Source organism: Aptenodytes forsteri, unplaced genomic scaffold (assembly GCF_000699145.1).
Source record: "Aptenodytes forsteri isolate BGI_AS27 unplaced genomic scaffold, ASM69914v1 Scaffold350, whole genome shotgun sequence".
NCBI lineage: Eukaryota > Metazoa > Chordata > Aves > Sphenisciformes > Spheniscidae > Aptenodytes > Aptenodytes forsteri.
Window position 1 is genome coordinate 281,923 of NW_008794540.1, and position 25,726 is coordinate 307,648.

General features: G+C 37.8%; 1 protein-coding gene across 1 annotated transcript in view; it reads right to left on the bottom strand.

The window, feature by feature from the left end:
• The window catches only part of CNTN5 (contactin 5), a 296,554-nt gene that overhangs the window by 2,019 nt on the left and 268,809 nt on the right, over window positions 1-25,726 (bottom strand). The window contains exons 18-22 of the mRNA XM_009272287.1: window positions 23,002-23,236; window positions 11,963-12,072; window positions 3,318-3,504; window positions 2,750-2,862; window positions 1,182-1,350 (exon numbers count right to left, since the gene is read on the bottom strand). Coding sequence (XP_009270562.1) covers window positions 1,182-1,350; window positions 2,750-2,862; window positions 3,318-3,504; window positions 11,963-12,072; window positions 23,002-23,236 — 814 coding nt within the window. The remainder of the gene's footprint in view (window positions 1-1,181; window positions 1,351-2,749; window positions 2,863-3,317; window positions 3,505-11,962; window positions 12,073-23,001; window positions 23,237-25,726) is intronic.

Here is a 25,726-nt window from a genome sequence, read left to right on the forward strand (position 1 = left end):
AAGTGATATAAAGGATTGATTGCGCATATATAATCCTTTAGACATAAACCATTGACCAAGATTGGGATTAGGATTGGATCCAGCCGCACCTAAACTCCTCTCTGAGAAGTTTAGAAAGCAAGGGGGTCCTTTCTGAACCTCATGACTCAATGGGAGGGTCTCCCTGACAGTAATGTCTGACCCTGTCCTCTATGCAGTAAATAATCAAGTGTACCTTGCCATCGAATCGTGTTCACTGTCGCATTTTCCATTGAACTTTGTTAATTCACGCTTTAACTCACTGTTTTCTATCAATAAAGTATTGTTGCTTCTCTCTTACGAGTGAAGTGCAGTCTCACTCCATCCGCGACAGATGCCTCGTTGTGTTTAGGCAAGAGACAATGTTATTTTCTGGCTAATCCTTCCATCCCTTTCTTACCTGTGTAATATTGATACTTTAAATTCTTTCCACATATTGCAGTAACTGAGGAAATAGAAGCTAGACATCATAATTTATTTCATGATAATACTTTAATGCTGTAATACATTAATCATTTAATAAAGTGATATCTACGCAAGGGAGTCAATGGAACTTATAGACTAATTCCGCTTATTCTAAAGCAGGCACATACAGAGTGTTCAGCTACCTAAATGCATGCCATTTTAGCTGTGTACACCTAACACAGACCACCTGGCTGGTGGTCCAGAATGATATGCGTATCCTCTAAGTCCCGCATCATAGCTACCAGCTCTGTGCAGATATTTGGGATACCTTAGGACAGCTCAGATGTCTTTATGTGCCTATGTCTGAATATTTAAATTGAGAAGATCAGCTGAATTGCTGTCTAGGCTCCACTGTTGGTCTGTATGGATTACATCTCAGCTGACTATAATGCTGTTTGAGAAACCTAATGCACGTGTAGACATCTACAGCTCAGTTAGGTTTCCAGTTGTTATCCTAGAAAGGGAGAGTTTTCCTGTAAATCCTCGGTTTTATTTATCAGCCCCACATGGATGCCTCAGATACTCTTGAGCATCCCAAATGGCACTAGATACCTTTGTTTCAGCATAGAAATGAAGACTGATTAATGATTTTATCCAATAGCTAGAGAATTGTGAGAACATTTGTTTCGAGTAGAGAATAATAGAGTTAATGAGCACTGCTATAATCACCACTCTTCCAAATATAAGTGTAACCTTACCTGAGAAAGATGGAACTCTGATCTGGGGACTCGCAGTCCCATCCCCTCCTTCACTGACTGCACAGACCTCAATGATGTAGACGCCAACATCAGGAAGAAGTACCACTGCAGAGGTTTTCTGTGTTTCTATAACTTGACTGTTGCTCTGGCCTTCTTGCCTAAATAATACCTATGGTCAATAAAGTAGATAGTAGTCATAGTGGTCATTCAAGTTATATACCAGACATTTTGTGTAGATAACGCAGTCACTGAAAGGTTAACTGTTTCATGCTTTCATTAAGGATTTCTTGACATTACATTTGAGCAGTCATCTGCTTTTACTCTCCCCTCCCCCTAATGGCTTCAAAACATTAATAGCAAAGTATATTAGCAATTAATGAATGTGAAAGGACATTGATTACGATCCAGAGAGAAGATATAGCATTTGCCTGCTCCAGCATTAGGTGTTACACAATTTTTTCTCCAAACTTTCTTCTAAATGCATTTTGAGTTCCATTTCATTCAAATTCTTATCCCCAAATTTATGTAGATAGTCACATTTTTGGCTCAAGAATCCATCTTCAAATGTAAAGAAAATGCCCTAAATAATGTCCTTAGTGTGTTTACTTTAGCTGGCTAAGTCAACTGAGAATAGCTCAGATCTGTCCCTGCATCTCCTGTGAAACTCAGTACAAGCTTATGGAGCGTGGGAGGAAATAAGTGAGTACATAGCTGTCTTTTTGGTACTTCTGTGTAAGTTTCTGTTCCCAGACAAAATTGAAAAGGTCAGAGAGGTGTAAAAAAGCAAAGTAGTGAACTGAACTTTTTTCAGAATCTCAGCTATTCTGATAAAGGTTAGAGCAGTTTCTGGTTTATTTGAAACATTTTACACTTTCTTGGTGGTATTTCCTGAGGTATCAGAGGGAATATCAGATTGTAGTCTATAGAAATTATTGTATATATGCTTAAAAAAGAAAAAACACTACGCCTCTGCAAAAACTGAAATCATTCTGTTTTGATTTAAAAAATTGCAGTGAATTCCACTGTTTTTTATGACTTGTTATTTAAGAGTTAATCTGGTTTTTACTCTTTAAAACTCTAAATGCCAGATGTTACTGTCACTGATTATTGAACACCACCAACATGATCACAAAACAAATCCAAATATTTGTGTTTCTGCTCCATGAAAATATTAATTAATATTTTATCTTAATATTTTAAGATGCCTCATTCTTCTGCATTTCTCTTAAATCTTACTGCAAACACAGTTAAATTGAAGTGTTAGTAGGAATTTCATTGCAGGCTGGTCTTACTAATAGCGACTTCTGAGTCGGATTCGATGAACTGATCCCCTCAGATAGAGCTCACTCAGTTTATAATCAGTAGGTGAAAATCACAACATAGAAAATGTTGGGACATTTTGCTCTTTTCAATTTTATTTATTGCTTTTCATGGTGAAAACTGATTGCAGACAGTTTGTGTAGCATACTCTACTTACACAGAAAAACAAGAAAGGGAAAAAAGCCAACAGGGAAGAGGACTAGTCATTTGGAAGAGAGAAAGGTGAGCAAGGAAGGGGATGCACTGACCTTGTATCCCATTACATCAGATTCATTAGCTAGAGGTCTGACTGGCTCCCACCCAAGAGACACATGAGGGCCATCCTGTATCCACATAATATTGCTTGGTGCTTGGCTGGGAGCTGAGGGGAAAAAATAACATGTACATAAATATAGTTTATAGGTAGTTTCTTTAAAATCCAAAGAAAAGTATTTCAGTCTTCTATTATATTTACAACTGGTTGTGTTAGCAGGCTCCCAAATCTAGCTGGAATTTTAAAAAGATTTTTTTTGCACCAGAATTGTCATTTAATAGATTGTGGTGTATTTATTCAGCCCACCCCATGAACTCCACAGAAATTATGAACTTGAATTCTTTTCTGTCCCTTCTTTGTCAAAAATGCCTTGTTTTCTAGGAAGATAACCTTTGTTATGAATGCAAAGTCATATGAATTCGTGTCTAAATATCAAAGCAAAGCCATGAATCAAAACTATACATGATTCCTGATTATTATACACTCTTATTAAAGGAAAACCCAAGAGGGCAGAGGTTGCTCCCTGACTTCTCCCTTTGAGCAAAGGTACTGAGATCACTTACGAGACTTCTTGGTTGCTGCACGCACAGCAGTGCTAGGTGGTCCATACCCTGCAGCGTTGTACGCCCTCACCGTTAGGTGATATAATGTGTTTCCTTCTAATCCTGTCAGGAGGATGGATGACTCATTTCCCTCAGTTTTGACCTTTGCTGCTGCTTCTTCCTGCTCCATGTCCTTCCAGTAACCAACCTGCAAAGTGACCAAATGAAGGATTAATATAGGCATCTGGGAAGCTCATGCTTCCAGATGCTTATACTTGTTATCCTGTGGAGGGTCTTTTTGCCATTTCTGCCTTTTGTCTGATCATCAAGCCCTTTTGAACACGTGTGATTTGCAGCCTAACCTCAGAGCCAAGCAATGCTCACTTCTCCAAAATGGCGAGACTCAGAATATCACGGTGTTACCTGAAGCATGTTGAATTGCTGTGTACTAGCACAAGAAGATGTAACTACAAGACGGAATAGCAGAGGATGAACATCGGCAGAAGTCAATTTCAGAGAATTCAAGGAGAGCTCATCCTCTGGTAGGTCACCAGAATAGCTACCTTCACCCTGGAAAGCTCTGACCGCATCAGTTAAGAAGTGTTGTGAGCAATATTCCCTTCCTGGCCCTGTGCAACTCAGAGCCATGAGATTTCTTATCTCATAAGAATGAATATGTAATGAATATGTAATGAATAGGAAATGACAGAACACCAAAGGAAATCTTTCATTCATCTGAAAAATCTTACCTGAAGAAAAAGAAAGAAGTGGATTCAGTTTTAGTTCTTGGATATAAACAGGTTTCTGATAAATGCAATTTTGATAGCATGTTTATGCCCTTCCTTTTCAGACATAAAAACCCTAAATGATCTTTGGTGGTTTAGTCCATATATCTGGTATCTGCACTGAGTTCATCAAAATCTCAAAGAGGTTATAGAGCTGAGCTAGGAATTTGGCTAGTCTCTTTCCTCAGGGATCAAGTATTTGCAGGGCATAACAGGAAAAAAGCAGTACTGTCTTTTTTTAATGTATCTAGGTGACCTACACAAGTAAGGTAATTCTCATGGGGCCCTATTTTCCCTAACAGGAGATGTCACTAATGTGCCATTCAAAGACCTATATTCAGCTTACCATTATTCATGCTGAGACCTACTTGGATTTATTCCACACTTTGACCTTTTCTGTGAAGTTGGTTATTTCATAATAAGTTATTCATATTATATCTGGATAACTTTTCCTCTGAGAAAAAGGTCATGGATGATACCGCACTCTTGTGCATGTATCCCAGAAAATGGCGAACCAAAAAACCCAAGGGGCTCATAGGAAAATAAGACCAATGAGTACAATGCTGACCTTTTATAATTGCACTAGGACTGCCATTTAAAAAAAATAAATCTAGAAAGACCTGGCTGCAAAAATATACATTTGAGGTCATATCTTCACTTGAATAAAGTGGCTCTGTTAACTTTGATTGAGGATATATCAGTTTGTGCCAACTTAAAGTTTGCTCTTTCAATTGTAACATTCATGTAAATATCTTTTTTGTGTGCCTGCATTATCTCATGCTAAAATGCTCTTGCTTTAATTCTTATGTTAATTACAGCTCAGATAGCAAATCTAGCTGTAGTCACCACTTGTTGTTGAAATAAGTGTGATTCACTGAGGTATTTTGCTAGCTGAATGCTTGACCAACCCTCTTGGTATCTGAAGGAACACCTAGTCACATCTTCCTTGGAAAGAAAAAAGAATCAACAACCTTTTATTCACACACTGGGATTGAACCTCCAATGCTTATTATCTCTTGGGCAGTTAGATTCCTTTCGTTTTACTTGCAATGCATCTTTACAAACTTGACACTACAGTGATGAGAGCCACATAGTATTAAGCACTGTACAAACAGGTAGTGAGAGGCAGCACATGTCCTGGAGACCCTATCATCCAGTTAGTGAAGTCTGCTGAGGATCCAACAGGGAAATGATCAGAAAGGAAAAGTGACTTGCCCAAGGTTACACAGGTGCACAGTAGCAGGGGTGGAAAAGCAACTGAAGTGGTGAAATCCTGGTTCTAGAAAGCCAGAAGCAAAATTATAAGTAGCTCAATAGGTCTCATTGTGGTAGTTTATTCACAGGGCACACCACGTCTTGTGAATGCAATGTACAAGATAGTAGATAGCCCCCAGCTTTTGCACTGAAGCTTTATTTAGTATAAAGAAGTTGTGAAAACCTGATTTTCCAAATAATGGTGTTAGGACTACAAAGATATTAAAACCTGATGAGTGTGGAAGAAAGCTAGGAGCATAACTCAGCCCTTTTGATATTTTTCATGTGTTTGGAAATGATCTCCACCAGTGCTTATATGGCATTATCAGTTTGGATACTAATTATATTTTGCACATTAAGTCTGCAAAAATAACTATGGCATGTTCCCTACCAGTTCTGCTGCACCACGTGACAAAGGTGTTCTCTGTTGGCAAAGGGGTATTCTTGTGGGAATTAATACATTGTATTAAGCAGCAAAAGCATTAAATCCAATTTGGCAGTGCTTCTATTTCAGTTTCTCCTGTAGTTCAAAGCCCTTAAGTGTTTGGTCCCTGCTTTTAAAATTCCCCTTAAAGTTTTACCAGGTGCGTTTGGACTTTGATCTCAAAATATGTTTTTCTCTTTCTTTCTTAATGCACACATCCATGTCTTGATGGCCAAATGAACTAAAGGAAAAAGTGGTTATAAAAAAAAAAGAACTCCAGTGATTGTTGACTGAGGTCGATGATAGGGGAACTTACATCAATTTGAACCGAAATGAAGATACTACTAATGTTTAAAAGTGCTGGACATATTTCTTAAAACAGAGGGTTTGTTTATTTACACTTTTATGTGTTTGGTTTTTTTAAAAATCTTGCTATTTTCTGTAACCTTAATTTATAGTGCTCAGAAGGGATTTACCACACTTAGAGTAGGTTTTCATTAATGATAACTTTGAATATTGATATAGCATGAAGCATAAATCACAAAAGAGAAGCCTATATTTTAATAATGAAATAAAAAGGGGGGGGGGAAGTATTTGGTTTGATTAATGCATTATTGTTTGCAAAAGAGAAGCCTATATTTTAAAAATGAAATAAAAAGGGGGGGGGGAAGTATTTGGTTTGTTTAATGCATTATTGTTTGTGAGATTTAAAATTTTTTGCTGGGCTTTCTGCTGTTTTTCATCTGATTCCCAGAAACCCATCTCTGAGCTACAGAGAAACCAATAATGATATTTAAACAACTGAATAGAAGAGATGCAGGCACATGCAAGCTGCTTTGTCCCGATCATGGGTTAAGCAATCGTTAAAAGTAAACCATCACATTAAAAGTATGTTTCCATCTAAAATTTTTCTATCTCTAATACTTACAGACTACTTCCTTGAAGTTTCATGTTAAAAGTATCTTAGATAATATTACTCTTTTTCCCAAATTGGTTTCTAGGGTATGCATAATAGCACTTTGGTATAAATTCATGTTATCTAGTTGCAGGCCCTCTTCTCTAAATTCAGCAGTCAGAGTTATTGTCTGGATACTCTTTCTGTTGACCACAGAGAATTAAAGCTACAAATTAGGCATTTCATGTAAGAGCCCAAATTAGGTAGGATGAATGGAAGTGGACAAACAGACAAACTTTTCTGCACTCTCTGATGGAGTCTTTACCAACATCAACAGTACTGACATAACTGAAAAGGAACTTGAAGAGATATCAGAGTACAGAAAGTGCTAGGGGAGAAAGTGCGGTGAGCTGAAAGAACTGCTGCTAGCCCTAAAAAAATGATTCAGATTTCATAAAAACTGATTTAATTATCATTATCAGAACACCTATCAGCGCCTTAAACTGACACATTGCAGTCATGCAAATGTTAGCGCTGGCAAAACTGCAACGGTATAACCAAGCACTTAGGACAGAAGAAGAGGTGCTTTTTGTATCATCTGCTGCTGCTGTTTGTATAATCTCAAGATATTGGTGTGACTGTCTTTCAGAACAAGATGAGAGGTTCCTGCAAAAAGGTCAATCAACCTCGGTTTCTTCCCTTTCACCAAAACAATTGCTGACTGAAAAGAAGAAAGAAAACAATGTTTAGTACTCCTAGGTTCTGGGGTCTTCTCTGGAGTAGCTTGCATCCTCCTCTTTTCTCAGGTACTCTCTTCTCCCACATAGTCCTGCATGCACATGGAATGAAGACTGATAATGTATCTCAACCTTGAGGACGATCATAAAATATCTAGTCATATTTTCTTATGAAAACTCAATAATTATATAGGCTTCTGATTTTAGGTAATATAGAAAGCTAGTAGTCTTGTAACAAACTATTCATGATACAGACATTGTAAAGGGTATGGCTCTCTTGAGGCCCTCATGAGAGATCTAGAGTGTGATCCATACCTTAAGGACTTGAAAAGCAGTAGTACTGCTGTGCTATAAAATCCTGCTTATAGTCTTCAGGATTTTAGACGGGTTTGAATTAGCATATGAGTAACTTTGTAGGCAAAATTGACTCGTATATAAAACTATCCAATTGCTAATTTTGTGTTTGGGAAAATTCATTCATTCCAAAAGTGAAGTTTAGTAAATTGGCATTCAGGCTGGTAAAACACCAATTCCTCTTTTTTCTGTCTTGCTTTACCAGCTTCTGGTAGAAACATCCATATATTCTTTCTAAATTACTTCAAGGTATGCTTCAATAAATTCAAAAACCCCCACATTCCAGTACCTTGTAGACGTAATTTTCTGTTCCACTGTAAAAACAGATAAAGTATATCCAAGAAAAAGCAAAAACTAACACGATCCAGACACTGAAAAAACTTCTTGAATATTCTCTTTGAAAAAACAGAATATGACATAAAAAAGTTATTATGTCAAGTAATCCTCTCTGAAAATGGCATTCAAGATTTTCTATTTTTTATACTTTTTTTTTTTTGTTGCAAGTTGATCTTTTGATTAAGTTAGTCAAGCTCCTGTCCCTTGGGGGAATTCCAGTGAAAAAGACATGAGCTTTGTGATCTATACTTAAGTATTAGCATTGTTTTTCTGGAAAAGAAAAAAGAAAAAAAAATATCTGTTCTTCCAGCCAATAATTCTTTCCCTTCCCTACCAGTAGTGAGTGACAAAGAAAATAATGCCTAGGGCTGAGATAGATTTTTTTAACCTTCAGGTTACAGATTCTAAACAATAAGTATGAACAACACACTATATTTTTCCACCATTCTGACAAAGTTTTCAAGCTACTTCTACTTTATCAGAGTGTAGCTGACATATATTTAGTAAGGTCGGGCGGACAGCTGACAAATCTGTACTGAAGTCAGGAATAATATGTGCTTTGGAAGATGCAAATGAGTACAGCAAACCTTGTGAAAACTCATGTGACATAACAGTTAACACTGCCTTTCAGGGATGACAATGTGAAATTGGACAAGTTACTTTGCCTTTCTTCACTCCTTAGTACAGAGTGCAAACAGGGCAGGAGTGAAACTGGGTCACTGCAAACTTGTCCATATGTAGTAAATATTCTGTCACTTTTGTTGATTAGAGCCCAAACATAAAAAAAATACTCCCCCCCCCCCCTTAGCGTTTTTCTTAAAGCAGGGAGAAAGAAAAAAAGCAGAGAATGTAAAGACCGTGTAGGTGGTTGCCACTGCTGCAGTGACCGCAGGCAGAATACAAATTGAGACATGAAAACAGAGTGGCTAGTCAGAATTATTTTGCTTCAATTTGAATTGAAAGCAACATTTTACTTGTGGTCCACAATAATTTTACATTAGGAAAAACTGTTAAAAAAAACATAAATCATTAATCTTTTTATCAAAGTCACTGGATTTCTCTATATTATCTATTTGCTATTTGTGGATTAAAGGAGTATTACAGGCTATGTTCTGCACTGTACGACATGATAAAAGTTTCACAATCAGTTTTTAAATTACAGTAGTGTTCACAGAAGTTGAAGAAAGTGAATCATATGGAAAGCATAAAGCTACTCCATACTTTTGTTTTTTTTGGGGGGAGTTTAGCCCCAGTGTCTTGCTATACAGAGTCCTTCCTTTTTGCACTGAGGGGGTGCTTTAAAAAGAAACTGTCAGTATGTTAGCAAAATTGGACTGATAGTGTGGACTTAGTGTTCCTAAGTGAATATTGTAATGTACTGACTCACTATACTGATCCTATAAGTCATTATCTCCTTTTTGATGAAGTCCTTCCCCAAAAATGGCACTGAAAAGATCTAGCAATATTATCCTCGGATTGCATTCTGTCCTGCTCAATCATGCAGGAGAGCAGCATTTACTCTTCTGTTTATTGAGTAAGGGCTGCTCTGATCGTAATACTTCCTGGGAACGAGCACAGGAAAGAGCAAACCACTCCCTGAAAGATTTGTCTGTAAGAAAGCAGGCAGAGAAATTCTGGCTAAATGAACAAAGAGGGAAAAGCAGGGGGGGTGGGGGGGAGAAAAAGCATCCTCCTCTCCCCAGATAAAAGCAATACCTAAGAAGGCTCCTCTAATTTCCTCATGGGACATAGTAGACAGGAGCAGTGAAGTATTTTTATTTTTATATTTCAGTTTTTTGTTCTGTCAACTGCAGGTCCCTAACTTGAAATATTTACTCTGTAATCTTCACAGTAAAATCCTAAAATAGGTGTACAGCACAGTAAGGAGCTAAATTATTAATAAGGTTCAATGTTAATAACCCCTGCTGTATCAATAACAATTTCCAAATTAATTCCTAAGAAGTCCATGAGAGAAGTAGAGCAGGTGAGTATTACAGTTAGGGTCAGAGTATGCTGAACTCTGAGGGTATAAACATTTTCCAAGACAGGAAGACCACCTCTGATATGAAGAGAGCCCACTATCCTACCTGTAACAGCCACCTCACACTGGGACACATCTGTAGAGCTAAGGAAAGTGTTACGTGACAAGCAGGTAAATACAAAATACATTCAAGTTATGAAAGAATAAGTTTCTAGAGAAATAATTTTCACTTTTAGAAAGAAAACCTATTTTTTATTTTAAATATTTGTAAAACAAAGTTAATAGAACATTTTGAGAATCAATGTGATCGACGGAATGAGGATAAGAGTAAAAATAGTAGGTATAATTTAAAAGACATCAAGATATCTGAGAGGGTGTAACAAAACAGCCACCTTTCTGAAGAGAAAAAGACAGGGTGAAGCGAGTAAATTATTTCAGAGGATAAAAGACTGGCCTGGAAATTGAAGACAAAGGTTAGTAGCAAGTGGAACACTTCAACGTGGAGAGGGATAGCATTTGCAAGGTGAATATAATTTCTATCAGACACGGTTTTGTTCTGTTTATATATAGCAGTTCTAAAGGTAAAATGGTTAGATATCACTTTTGTTGCATGAAGTAAGCCATGTGCAAAGAGGTAAAAACATGTTTAATGTAAGGAAGAGGTGGGGATAAAGTACAAGAGAGTTTGTAGAGTTCAGCATGGAGATGTATATGGGAAAGAGACCTGGACAAATGAGAGACCTGAGGAGACACATGATAGTCACAGCCTGCTTGGACTGCGCTGGACAGCAATATAGGAGTATCTAGGTATCAAGAAGCTAGAGCAAAATAGGTAAAAAAGTACTAACTGACTGTGCCTAAGCTGTGGGGTAAGCATGCTGTCTTGGTCAAGGCCATCCAGCCTGAGGCTGTGCTGGAGAGTGTGGTGGCTCTGGTGCTGCCTGGGCACTTACGTTTCCTTCCTAAAGCCATCAGTGATGGTCACCAGCCCCCAGGTCTTGTCTGGACATGCTGCCAGGGAGACACTCCGTGCTAGTAGGTCACAAGATGTCTTTAGACATCCATATCACTGGTATCTGCCTCAGATCTACATGCTTACCCTCTTTTCACTGTTACTGTAGAGAATCAGGAAAGAGTCAGCGCTCTCCAAAGGACTAAAGCAGGTCAAATAACCTGCACCCCAAAATCAGTAAATTGAGTCTAGCTGAGCTATTTCATGAGGAACAGCGTAGCAGAACCACAAGGCCAGGATGGGTCATGGTGGCCCCAAAGGATAGGTTTGGTCCTAGGTTTGATCTGTTCCTGGAGGTCTGGATTGTAAACTGGATCCAAAGCTACAACTGGATACAAAAGTGCAAGAAGGTCTGTCGCCAGGGCCGGTTCTCTTTCCCAAGTCAGGAAGGGCTGTCTCTAAACAGAGCTTTATTTGTGGACGGTGTGGCTGCTGCTTCCCCTCCTGACATCCGACCTTTTATGATCTGCCCAGCAGATGTCCCCCGGCCACTGCGGGATGAGAGCACATGGATGGCAGAGGCTCTTTCCTTTCTCTGCGTTGATTGCTCTCAGTAAATAACAAGTTTGAACTGGTCACTTAGGGCTGGAAACAGTCAATATCTAATCTTCCCCAGCCTGTGAAAGAGACATGCTGGGTCACCTGCAGTTCTTTCAGCTCTTTTTGAAGTGTCAAAGAGATGTTATAAGAACTGGTGTTGAACAGTTTTCAAGCACAAATAAATAAAAGATGTTCCAGTGCTACAGCTGTGACCGTTGTTCTACAACTAGTTATATGTATGCTAAACCGAGCATAATTTTTATTGAAGTTTCAATACTGCACATGTTAACAGAATGCAATGCTAGCAAAAGCAACAAGACTTCTCATTATGATATTCTGTGTTCATACCTCAAATCCCTGTGGTCTTCCTAGACTTTCTTTAATATGTTTCCATGCAACAAGAATCTCTGATACAGACAAACTCGTAGCTTTGACATCGATGGGAGCAGCAGTGGGTTCTGTATTAAGAAAAATTGAAACAATAAACCTCCACTGTAACAGCTTGTATTTATCAAAAACACTCCATCTGAAACTGTCATTTACTTCCTTTATTCTGCTTTAGTACTCACAAGATGGTATGACACTTATGGGGAACACGAAAAACTGAACAAGATGAAGAGATTATTATTGTTGTATTTCTTTATTTGTGTCATGCTACATCAATATCTCATCACTGATGACGGGCGCAGCAAACTGTGGCAGAATCTCTTGTCTACGATTTTTTAAAAAAAACTTTAATATTTGTAAATGTCCCCCCTCCTCCACACACCCCTTTCACAGCCATTGATGAGCTGAACTTCAGCAGTAAATGGAGCATTCATTCTCTTCCTGGCTTTTTAGTGCCATTCTGTCAGCTCAGGATGAGCGATACCTTGCTAGGGTGCTCAGTCAGTCCTGCTCCGGGATTATACCGAGTAAGAAGTGATACCCAGAGCTGTAGTGAAATGCTACATAAAAGAAATTTTTAGGACTATGTTATTATGTCCTGAAGTCACAGGCATCAGTGTTTGGGGCATGCCATCTTCTCTCTGCTGTGAAGCATTTACTGGTTTAGGCCTGGGATGCACAGTTTTCTAAAGAAGGCATTAAGACCTAGGAATTGTCCCTCTCATTACCTGTGTTGTTACCATTGGCCCTATGTCCATGTTTCTATCTCCATGCTATTCATAGGAGACTCTGCAGTCCTGACCTCCTGGTTATCTAGAGCAGAGGATCCTCCCTGCCCTCCAGCCAGGCCAGGTGTCCTTTGGTGCTGCTGTGGTATGGCCAGGGTGCACACTGGGGTCTTAGGGCTGCAGGATGCTTTACATATCACACTTGCCCAACAGTGTTACCACAGGTGCGTTTTACTTTGCACTTTCATATCATTGAACACTTTATAGAGGTCCAGCTTCTTTCAGTGGTTGGGAAGCAATCTGGGTAAACGTACATAGAAATCTGCCATGACAGGCCATTAAGCATACCACCAATTTGTATCACCAGTTAGTGCATTGGGAGTGAAGAGTGTCCAAAAATAGTCACATATCAAACTGAGACATGAGTTTGTAATGGAATCTTTTAGAACTTTTGCTTTATTACCTAAATATTACTGGAAAATTTGCTTAAGACAAGCTGTGGAGACAAGCCTTGAATACAGACAGCGAAGCACACAGTAGCGGCATTTCTCCACCATTCTGGTGTAGTTCACTTGCTCAGTAAAAAGGTGAATTCACATTCCCCCGCAGTCGCAGAACCTGTGATTTCTTCCTTGGCCTAATGTTCCTCATTACATTTCTAATGTGTTGATCTGCTCTTCAAGGGCAGGCAGAGGTCCTGGCTTTTATGTTATAGGGAGGCACATCAAAGAGCTTTCTAAAAAATGTTTTTTTGGGGCTCATTTAACAGGGTTACAGAAAAGGAGTTTCTTATTGGAACAGTCTGAGTTAAAATGATACATTTTTCTCAGTGATCAAACTGCCTTAGTAAGATGCCTAATATCAGCCTTGACTCATTAGCTACCCTCCTTTCTCTGATCATATTGCAGGCATTGTTCTGGCACTGCTGCCCTACACTTTTTCTCTGACATGGCTTGTACAAATTTTTCATCCTTTTTGATGTCAGATTTTTAATGTTTGCAGCTCTTTTTGATCTTCTTTTTTATTTACTTCTAAAGAAAAGAAGCATTTCTGATGTAATGCAAAATGGTGTTCGCCAACAATGACTGTTACTAATAAGTATAAAGTATATATGGAACTTTTCAGGTAATGAAGAATGAAAAAAAAATCTCCAGGAATAAGTGAAATGATCTTCTGAATTCAATACTGAAAGAATTGTGCTAGGAAGAAATATATTCCTCATAATATGATTTTCTGTTCAATAGTTACATCCTGCATTCTATCTTATGTACTACTAAGATTTGTGTGGCAAAAGCTATTTTCTAGTTTTTGTATTATTGAAGCAATTACCTTGTTGTCAGAAAAGACTGCAGTGGGATAAATAATTTGAGATGTACGCAAAATGTTGGTTGGCATCCCTTACACTTTCTATAAATGTAGAAATCATTTTCTCTTCATAGCATTCACTAGGGGTGGTTTATATATTGCTCAGAATAGAAACACAGAATATTTTCTGATATTTTTAAAAATTGTTTTCAACAAATGGAGTTGAAATACTTTGGATACTTTTATGTGAAGAAAATGCATTTCTTACATATCCAGAAATTATTCACTGCAATTTCACTGATATTAGACATTGAGAATCTAAGTGTTCAGCAAAAGAGCAGAAATTATATATTTAGGAATAAGGTATATTATGACTGTCTGAAAGTTTATGGAGACTAAATAGCATTTTTTATTGATTCAGATAAGATGAGGACCATATAATTTCTGGTGATATAATACAGTCTGTGGCTCACTCCAATGTCATGCTTTATTCTGTGTGTCTAAAACTAATGATAAGTTTGACAGGTTCATTAGGTTTTTCTATAATGGTCACTGATGTTATAATCGTATTCTTTTCTTAATACCTTGGCATTATGTTAAACCTATTGGTGTCTGCCTGAGGTCATATTGATTGAAATAAAAAAAAAAGGCCAACATCTTTAATGGTCCCTTTAATATTCCCTGATTGAATTAAAGATGCAGTATGGCAACTTCTCAAAAAACTGTGCAATATCCATGAAACATTGTCTTTCCATGTGCTGCAATCAGACTTTAAGGAAACATGTTCAACCTGTAGGTCTTTGGGATGGCTATAATAAAGCAGGACAAGGAATTACACTAATTGCATCTGACGTTCAGAGAGGGAGTCCTGAATTTTGATACTGGCATGTAAGAGAAAGAAGAGTTACTAGCCCTCATTGTGTTCTCCCTATTTATGACCGTAAACTGATCTGTTTTTTCTGAAATATTCATCCTTAAAAGATTTCCACGTGATCTAACCTGAAAAACAAGTTCAAGGGCCTTTTCATGTTTACGTTGTTTTAACTCTCCTGTGGAACAGAGCCTCAGTCAGGACTCCTCATCCAATCACTTAATATCCATTCACTTCTCATTTTGACTCCAGAAAGGTTTTTCACACACTCCCTAATTCAAAATCTGAGCTCTCATTTGAAGCTAAGAACCTCAGCCTGGGTAATTGCATTATGACTCCAGGCAGTTCTGCATAGCTGAGGTTTTGGGACTTCAGCCAGGACCCATGACTGCGATAATTCCTTTCTGTGGAAAAATCCACAAATCTATCAATCAGAAGGAAGATCATGAGGAGTAGTCCCTCTTGTGTCAACCTGTGGGTAAAGAAAGTGGTAGCATTTGGTCCCTTGCTGGAAGTAGCCACAGGGAGTATCTTCCAAATCAGGGGACCTCCAGTAAACTGTTTCCATTCTTGAGAAAAGCCAAGAGACATTATGCTCTGCTCCACCTCTCAGCCTGTTTGTTGTGTGTCCCTGGTTTGGGGACTCCACCAGATTTGTGGTGGCATGGCTGCCTGCAGGATAAGACTTTCTAGAGTCTTGTACTAGAAAGGGAAAAGATGTCTGATTTCCAAAACACCAAAAATGAGATGACTGATTGTTTCCTGGACAGGCCCTCCAACTTCTCACTTTTCCTCAAGTCCTTTCTATTTTCACCTTCTCTCTGACCAGTGTCTTTGCAGAGGACTTTAAAACAGAGAAAAATTAGAAGGGTGAGGAAATGAGCTAGCAGTGAAGCAGTGATCAGGCCTGCAGTGCTGACCTCTGCCCTGGACCTCTTATTTAATGGTGAAATACCCTTACTTGTCAGGTAGAGCTTCTGAAGCCTACTCCTGCAATGCTGCTCTCCTGCACACTTGCTCATGGTATACACCCTGCTGCAGCTCTCCCTTTTCCATGGAATAACCTGGATTTATTACACAATGGAGTGTCACGTGGGAGTAAGGAGCTGCCTTATTCCATGAAGGCTTTACCTACACATTACCTACACACGGCTCCCTCACCTTGGCACGCGAATAGAAGTTGGACAAGTGGACTGATAAAATTCAGGCTTTGTTAGATTAAAAGTTCAGAGGAGCATTGCCATCTTCATCAGTACAAATGGTTCATTTCCATCCAGTGACATGGCAGCCAGAGTTATCCTCAGCACGTGAGGAGCGGATGTGTCTATTATATTGATTGCACATCTGACTTCCCACGGGGGCTAGTGACATTAATCAAAGGAATGCTTAATAAACTCTTACATGTCAGGATTGTGATTTCGTTCTTTAAAAAATTAGTGGAGACAGCTCTAGCTGAATTTTTACAGGATCTAATCCAGATGGATCAGCTGGCAGAAAGAGGAAATAAACCACTGTAGTTTACAGCTTATATGCCGATTTATTAATTTTCAGGTTCACCTAAACACCAAGGAGCTCAGCTTTAGCTATGAAATGAACCACAGGACTTCACTTCATGGGTGTAAGATTTTAATTAAAGACCTGGAGTCTGTATTTAAAAGTATGTGATTGCATATTATTTCCGCTAAATGAAAAGGAAAAGATAATTTATTTGTTTGTCTAAATAAGGGCTCAGGGTGAAAAACGAGGGGAGATGGGCCTAACCAGAACAAATCTTCACTCTGCAGTGTCTTGTCACTGTGATGTGTGATAACACATCATCCACTAGCTGGCCCGATGCAAAACTTCTTAGTTATGAAGGAACAAAATTGCAAAGGCTGTTATATGGCCCTTTGCCTTTCAGATAACTGAGAGCTTTGATTCTCCATTGGCTCAATGAACTAGTACAAATCCATACAAGACAAGAACAAAAGCTCTGTGCATATATTATCATTACATCTCGTATGTATTACAGAAGTGCATCTGGGGTCCCTTGGGAGGTTTTAAGCAGCAAGACTGAAAGTCTTCAGGTTTTACCTTGTACTGCTCACAGCTCACTTTTTCGTATCTAGGAGTTTTTAGTAGTATTCACTACACCGTTTATCAAAACTATAGAATTTTAAATTTTTGTGAAGATAATTTTGTCAGGTGCCTGAAGGAGAAGATAGATACTGAAACTAACAGAACTGATTCTGTATCTCCCATTGTGGCAATCATTAAAAAAAAACTTTATAAAAGACCTAACTTATCTTGAAACCAGTTGGGTTCCCTCTTTCTCCCAGAAGCTTGTTTCTATTTCCTTTTATATTCTCACCTATTTCTATACTACATGTATTCCTATACTACATGTATTCTAATTCGTATTTATTCTTGTGCTGATAGGCTGTGTCTATACTTGTAAACTAAACAGGGACAGGGAGACGAGGCACCAGCCTGAGCATGGATACACAGTTGTCCATAGCATGAAAGAGTTAGCATGATCTGTGGTGAAGTATTGACTCTGGCCAATTAGTGCTGCCCCAAAATATGGCCAGGAATATGCTGGTGCCTGGCCAGGGATGGTTCCCAAGAGGTGTATGGATGCAGCCACAGTCTGGAGAGTGACAGTGTTCAAATGTGCAGAATTGAACTCTTTTTGGCCAGTTGGCTTCAAGGATGAAGAATGGCTGGTGTGTTTTATTTGCTAAAACAAAGATGTAACATCATTGCTCTTCACCATCCCTAATAATTTCCCTGATTTGCAGACAGCATCTTATCCAAACTCAGCCTTTTTTCACTAGGACAAAAGAAACAAGCGCTTCTAGTTTCCACTCATTTTCTGATGAACCTGTTAGTCCTCTGAACCTGTATCATCTTGAGTTCTTTGTTGAGCATGAGCAACCAGAACTGTAGATAAGATTTTAGCAAAGCTTTGTGATAGTTTTATCAGAATGTTGCCCTGATACAAATTAAAACATTTGAGTCTTTCTTGTGTGTGAGTTCTAGCTATCAGGTTCCCATTTTGTAATGGACTGGCTTGTTACTACTCCTTATGTACTTGACCTAGCACCTGTATGTCATTCATGTTCCTTTTTCTCTAGTCCTCTAATTCACAGTTTTCCTATGTATTGTTCAGATCCTTCCCTGTATTGACAGTGCATCCTGAAGTTGCAGTAACAGCAATATCATAACCAGCTCCTCTATTAACATTATGAAGATTAAATATATATGATCTAAGACTGATCCTTAAGAAATTCTGCCAGTAGCCATGAAGCCTTTCGCAAGTCTGGTGGTAAAGGTATTTTTTTTCTGCACTTATATAGAAATATTTTTATTTTTCTCTTGATAGATTTATTAAAATTTATTTTTGCCAAGTGTTATTTGTATTCATTATTTTGGGATGGAAAAGCTCTTGCCCCAGGTCCTCGAGCATATAAAAGGGACTATCTCTCATTATCCATAGCAGTCATGAATAGAAAAACAGATTAAATTTCATTTATGGTACATCTGAACACCAAATTCTGTATTGTTTAAATTGGAAAGGGTTGAATTTCTGAACACTTGACAATACCAGAAATTTTCACTACAGGTGTAAGAATTCACAGACTTTCACATTCTTATTAGCTATCCTGTCTATATAGAATAGAATCATAGAATCATAGAATATATCATCTTATTTATTCAAAATAAATGATAAAGTATTTCATTATTGTTGGTCCATTCCTTGATTATCTTTAATATCAATGCCTTATTTACTTCACATTTTTTCCTGCTTTATATACTTTCTTAACTTTTAAAAAATCTTTTTTCACCTTAATTTTTGGCAATACTTGTGTTATTCTTCTCCTTTTCATTATTTGGATTTTATTATGTATGCTTTTTACTTATTCTGAATATCTTTTAGTGGGTACATCTCTAGATCCTCAGATGTAATGTACTGCCTTAGAAATGTACCATTTCTTGCAGTATAAATTCAGGTACAGTCCAAACTTCAGAGACATTCCAAAACACTTTCATTTCCAGTCTCAACTGTTAATTCCTCCTTATTAAATAATTTCCTGCTATTTAATGATGACTCGTTCCACTGTTATTTGTTATGATCAGCTTTTCTATAGTGTCTTAATTATTAATCAAAACAAGACTATAGTACCATTATTTCTTCTCTGTTAGTCAGTACTGGATAAAGAATCTGCTAATAATCACAGCTGGAACACAAGGTCATTAGTTGTATTTACTATCCAAACTACTCCTAGCAGCTAAATTCTCTCATAAATAACAATGTCTTGCAATATTTATCTAAAATTAGAAAGGTCTTTCTCAGCATCCAAATTGATCAGGGCTATGAGCAACTGACCTCTAGTTCGGCTCCCAGTTGCTTTAATTGCCCTTTTCCAAAATGACATGGAACCCAAGGATATTCTGTTTTATCCAAACACTGGTTTTGTATTTCCTGATATGTTATCACATCATCAGCATGTTATGACATCCAACAATTTTTACTTTTATTTTGTCTTTCCTATGTAGCTCATACTTTGTCTAGTCACGCTTGCTAAAACAAGCCTACCTGGCCATCGCTCTTATCAGTACAGCCTTTTCCATCTTCTTGCAATCATACCTTTACGCTCTCCTATTTCCTCCTCCATTGCTATATTTCTGATTTTCCCAGTTTTCCCCTTCCAGTGAATTAAAACCACACATAGTGGTCAAATCATTGCATATGATTTCCCTGATACTGAAAGTTTATATTAGTAGTCTTGGCATTCTTAGCCCCTCAGTATTTAAGTGGAATGTAGTCATCAAGAAAAAAATCCAAAGAATATATAAATGTCAAAACAAACAGTGCTTAACACTGCTTTTGTTCATTGTTTTATTTTCAATACCTTGTGCCTTTGCAATTTTTATGCTCTATGGATCAAAATAATCTGTGCCTGCACTGAAGTTCACTGCTTTGTTTCAGTATGTTCTAGCATGAATCTGATACCATTATTTTCCTGGCAGAAAGTAGTCAGAAGATCTCTCCCTGCTCTGTTCATGCTCCTTTTCAGCCTCAGGCCTGCACATTGCAACCTTTCTTCTGGCAGGCAGCCTAACTTGCTGTGCTCTTCATGTGCTCTGGTGTCTCTTTCTCTTATTAAAGGGTTCCTGTATGAAAGGTTCAGGCTTGTCTTTCCCTGGTGCTGGAACATGTCTATCTTATTGAAGATAATTGTGCATCTTTTTTTCTACCCTGCATCTTCTGTGTATCATCCTCATTCCTTCTTCAGAACTGGTCCCTGGCTCTCATCATCTCTTTTACTTCACTGAAACATCTGACCTCTCTTTTTCTTCTTCTCTCCCTGATTGTTTGCTTTCTTCCTTTCCTAAGGACTCCAGGAAAGACTCCTCCTTCAAACTTTTCTACTGCATTAACCACCTTTTCCAGAGGGTCACATTTGCCTTTTTTCCTCCTGGGTTATCCAGCTAGTTTTATACAACATTTTTATCTCCTTCTCCATTCTATTCTCTATTCCTCCATTACATTCATCTGCATCTTTAGCTCCTCGATAGTCTCTCACATGAGCTGTATCCTGGTGATGTTTCCTATGAAGTCAAAAGGCCAATGAAGGAGAAAAAATGTCTTAAAACATCTGTAACCAGCCAGGCTTTTTTCCTCCCTTCAACTTTGGGTTATCATCATAATTGATCCCTCAGTAACCATTGGTATCGTGTTATCCTCTAAATACCTGACAGAGGTAAAAGGATTAGCCCCTCTATTTACTTATGAAAAAGCGCTCAGTGTTTTGCTTGTGTTTTCTGAGATTCTTTACTCACTGGAAGGTCACTTTTTTTAGCCTTTTGACTCAGTTAGAGACACTTTATGTAATCAAAGGGCAGTCAGTTTATTCACAGAGGGGAACATCTTACTTAGTACCACCTGCCAAGCTGCTTGCTTAGGCACAACTCAGAGCCACCACAAATGAGCTCTGAGTGTAGATCAGAGAGCACACAGTATGCACAGTCATACAGAAGGGAGAGATGCATTCATTCTTAATAAATGAGAAATTTCTTCCTTGTCCAGAACCTGTACTATGCAAACTCTTGGTTTTTTTCTGTGTGCTTAGCAGAGGCAACAGGTTTTAGACTTCCTCAGACAAATTTGTTATGTCAGTAAACAATTGTAGATCCATCTGTAGATGTGGGGAACCTTTTAATATGTAACATAAAGTTTCCTTAACTTTTAATAATTTTATCCTAGGCCTTTATTCTAGATGTTTGCAGAGCAGTGACTTGAGTGTGTGATGAAAAGCAAGGGTTTGCTGGATCAGCCCTAGGACCATAATATATTGTACTGTCAATCTTTATTTAATATCTCCTCTTCAACAGAAATCCTTGAGAAAATGGCCTTCAGTTGTTTAGCTCCTTAAGTGTGAAAGCCCATGCCTCTTTCAAAACCAGTTCCCCCTTTTTTCATAGCAAGCTGAAATGTCTATTGTTCTCAGTCTCCATATTGCCCAAAATTTAGCTGTAATAAACTGTTTCGTTATTCCTTTAAGTTTTCAGTATATCACCTAGGGTTATTCTGGAGAAAAGCTTTTTATAAATTAATTTTGCACTGTATTGTCATAGCATCCCATATTTTTTCCTCAAATATAAGTCTTATAAAATATTTAGCCCTATGGAGAATTCCTCACCAAAGGAAAATATAATGTACAGAACACATACAGAGACTGATTTAGCAAAGCTGTGATGGGTAGGTACTTTCAAGTAACTGAATTATGATCAGAAAAGTTGGTTTCTAGAGACAGTCTCTGGGAGCATAGAGAGAAAGTTAATTTTAATAATTAAGATAATTTGTAAAGTTCATATTTTAAAATAAATGTATGAAAAATTGATTTATATATTACTGATTATTCCATTTCCAGTCTTGTCCAGATAACAAGCAAAGGACTACTTACTACAATTCAGCATTCACCTTTTGTTAAAATAGCTTTTACTATTTAAAAAAAAAATCCATTAAGATTTTGCCTCCCTTCCCTTGCAAACCTCTATTTTTATTGAACTTTCTGAGTAGAGTATGAAATTGTTAAATAATAAAATCATCACCATCAGTCTCACAGTATCATTTTCCATTGAGGAACAGGGAATTCAACTGTAAAAATGTCCAAGTTGTACTGGGCAATTTTTACATTTTAAAACGTAACTGTTGATATAATAATATGAACACTTGGTAATGTTGATTCAGTGGAACACAAACAAATTACTGGAACTGCTTTTAGTAAAAACAGCATTTCCAACCTCTATAATTACTGTGAGAGAATAGTAGTAGATAATCTCTGCATATCATGGCTCCAAAACTACACATTTATTGTGGGCTAATATGGAATAACATTTAATGTTTTCCAGCTTCACATGAAATACCATTATCTTCACACTACATTTTTGTAGACTAGTGTACTAGGACTCTATTTTATTCTCTTAACAGGAGACTGTTATATAAGTATATGACTTCCAGTAATTGAGCTGCTCAAAATAGTCCTGTAGATAACATTTATTTACCTTTTGTGTGTATGGAAATTTCCATACACTGGCTCCTGTCAGTACAGAACAACTTCTTTTACTAGTACAAATCAGTGTTCCATTTATACTAATGAACTAAAAAAGAGAGAAAATAATAGAAAAAATTAATAAAAAGAAGAACAAAATTGCATTCTGTGCACTTTTAGTATCCATTAATGTCATAAGTGAATTTATTTATACTTTGAGCTGTTGTCTGATTAACCCATCAAAAAAAGTATCATGAACCTCAGAAACATTAGAAAATATCAGCCTTTCTTTGCTCATTGTTAGAACAGCCCAGCTTAAAGTTATGACTACAGATTTCATATTAGGGATGAACCTTCATTAGAAGAGATTTTTTTTTCTGGGTAACCTTGGCAAGTTAGTTCATCTCCTTCTCTGCAAAACATGTTTAATGTTACTTAGCACTTCTGCAAAGAATTTTGAAATTTAAGACTGAAAAAGCATGGTATAATAGGACACATTATATAAAAAATAGCTTAATATAGTTCATAACATACAAGTTAACTTCATGTTGAACTGACCTCCTTCAGCTGAGCAGATGACCACAATAGGGCTGAAGGGACCATCTCCTTTGTTGTTGTAAACACCAACTTTCACCTCAAAAGGAGTCAGAGGTGGCACACTTTCATCTCTGTAGATGAACTTTGAGGCATCTGAAGATGTCACCATTTTTTCCTTCCAGCCACGTGTTCCATTGGGTCTGAAGGCTACAATATATCCAAATCCTTCTCCATTCTGAAACTCTTCTGACACTGGCTAAAAAATAAAGTTCAGGTAATGATCAGATGTGGTTTTACTAATTTAGAAAGTAGTCACTCAGTGGCTGACCGTAGTCTGGCTGCTTGTGTGAGGGTGATTGCTTACAGTTGCATTATAGGATTTTACTTATCATGCCTGGGAACACATAGGGACAATTTCTTCTGAAGAGAAACCTTGTAAGAGAGTTTCTTCACCTAATCACCACAGTTAGGTCACTGTACTAGGATTGAATAAGCTCTTGGGCTCAGAAAGATTTTTTCTTCAGTATCTCCCACTTTGTGGTTAATGCTTTAACCATTGGTCTATCAGTGGAATAGCCCTTTCCAGTGACCCTGTTAAAAATACAGAGCACCATGTTGTTAAGGGCTCCTAAAATATGATGTGAGTGACACTACAGTGGGACTCTCTTGGGTTTTAGGTGCCAGCCTGTCTAATTTCTGTATCCAAATGGGTTGTCAAGTCTTAGGGTTTAAGTCTAGGGTTCAATTTGAGACTTAGGATATAATGTTCTCTCAAACGGAGTCTCAGTGAAAAAAAAAGTCTCATTTGCTTTTCTCTTCTCAGAGGATCTGTGAAATTAGCCACTTAAATTGGGACACATCTGCCATAAGCAGGCAGTCAGCAAAGGGATTTATCAGTTGAGAGGCTGAGCACTGCAAAAGCTCGGAATGGAATTTTTCATGCTAATTTACTGCCTACATTTCTTATAAAGTCAATGGACTAGTTTAGGAATTAGGTTATGTTTAACAGCTGTCAGCATATTAGGCCTATGGAAAATGCCAAAAAAGGGTTGTCTAAACCCCCTCTCTTGAAACGCCCATCCTAGATCTGCAGCTAATGAACATGTCAATCAGAGCAGGGGCACAGGGCACACTGAATCCTTTCCCCTCCACATTGCAAGGCACCTCACCTGCAGACACCATTTTCTACCCATCATTCTGAAGCTGTGCACTGTGCATCAAAGAAAAAAAAATCATGACTTCAAAGGCAGGGGAGGCAAAAACAAGACAGACTTTGTAATCTAGCGATTTGAGCTGGAAAGTAGGAGCCTTGCATCTCTTTGCAATACTTACGGAGTTGGCAGTAGACAGTTGCTATAAAAAAAGCCAGAAATACAAGAGAAGTAGCAGAACCCTTGGATTTCACTAGAAATGCTAAATACACAGTCTGTGAATTAAAGTTGTGTGAATAAAATTTTGTTTGAACCTGCTGAGTATAATTCAGGAGCCTAGGTAGGTTAGTCTTTTCCTGAATTCCCAGAGACCCATATACCATCTCAGTACCTCTTCAGACTTCAAAGTACTTTGTTGACTTCCTATTGCCTGTGTAAGTCCAGTAAGACCTTTTTGGATCCTGCAAAAATACAGACTGCCTGTGCTGGAGCTATGCTAACTTACACTGTTGTCGTGCCTTATGGAAATGCAGTGGCTACACCAAACAGCACAGTAGTCTGTAGTGAGTTGTTGGAGTGTTATCCAATGTGCTAGGATTAGTTCTATAGCAGAAATTTCAACACTTACTTTTAATTGCATGTTTTTGTGTGTTTTGTTCTTTCTACCATTTCTTGAAGAGAGTGACTATAATTAGAAATGGTAGCAATCTTTCAAACAATTAAAAAATGTAAACATGCCCACTTCACAATTTATATTCAACACAGATGAAATGCCATGTTGTTTTTGTAATCTTAATTTGATTAACGACTTTATGCAGTTTAAGAGGTATGTGAAACAATAGTATGCTGAAAGTATTAACATCAGGAAGAGCAGCACTAGGTGTTGATGGAAACAATGAGTTAATCAGAAACAAGGGGGAAGGATCGACACCTTCTGCCTTAATGGCAGTTTGTACTCCTTAGCTATAAGTGAAGGAGCATCAGCTGGCTTTTGTGGAAAAAAAATCAATGTATACTGAAAGTTATGTTATGGCAATTGCTAATTCTTAACTGTCTGCTGTATCTGTACTGCAGGATGGGACACCCATGGGTCTCTGGTTTCTTTTGGAAGAAAACTTTGACCTTTGACAGAGAGGGAGACATAACATACTCCAGTAGTGCCCCACTCCCACTCCAGTCACCTGGAGAACACTACAAACACACTTAATATGAATGCTACATACTAATATATCATATTAGGGACTGGCATTAGGCCAGTTTACATCAGATAGAGTTCTAGCCACCTGATGTTTTTGTTTGGGATTCAGGAAATTATCTCCCAATAGGAGAGATGCTGCCGTTTATAGTTTTAAACTACAAAGCAGACTGAAATCAGCCCTGTCTCAGCTGTCTCAGGTAGCTGGTGTCAAAGAAGGCAGTCATGCCAACAGAAGACAGCTTCTTCAGATGTCCTAAAATTTGCCATTTTAAGCAGTTAGTCAGAATTCTGTGTGTCTCTCACCATCTGAATCTGTCCTTAAGTTGGCCAGGCTAAAAGTTTTTTCATTAAACCCCCATGTCTTTATTTGATGGAATTTTTCTTGGTTTTTTTTATA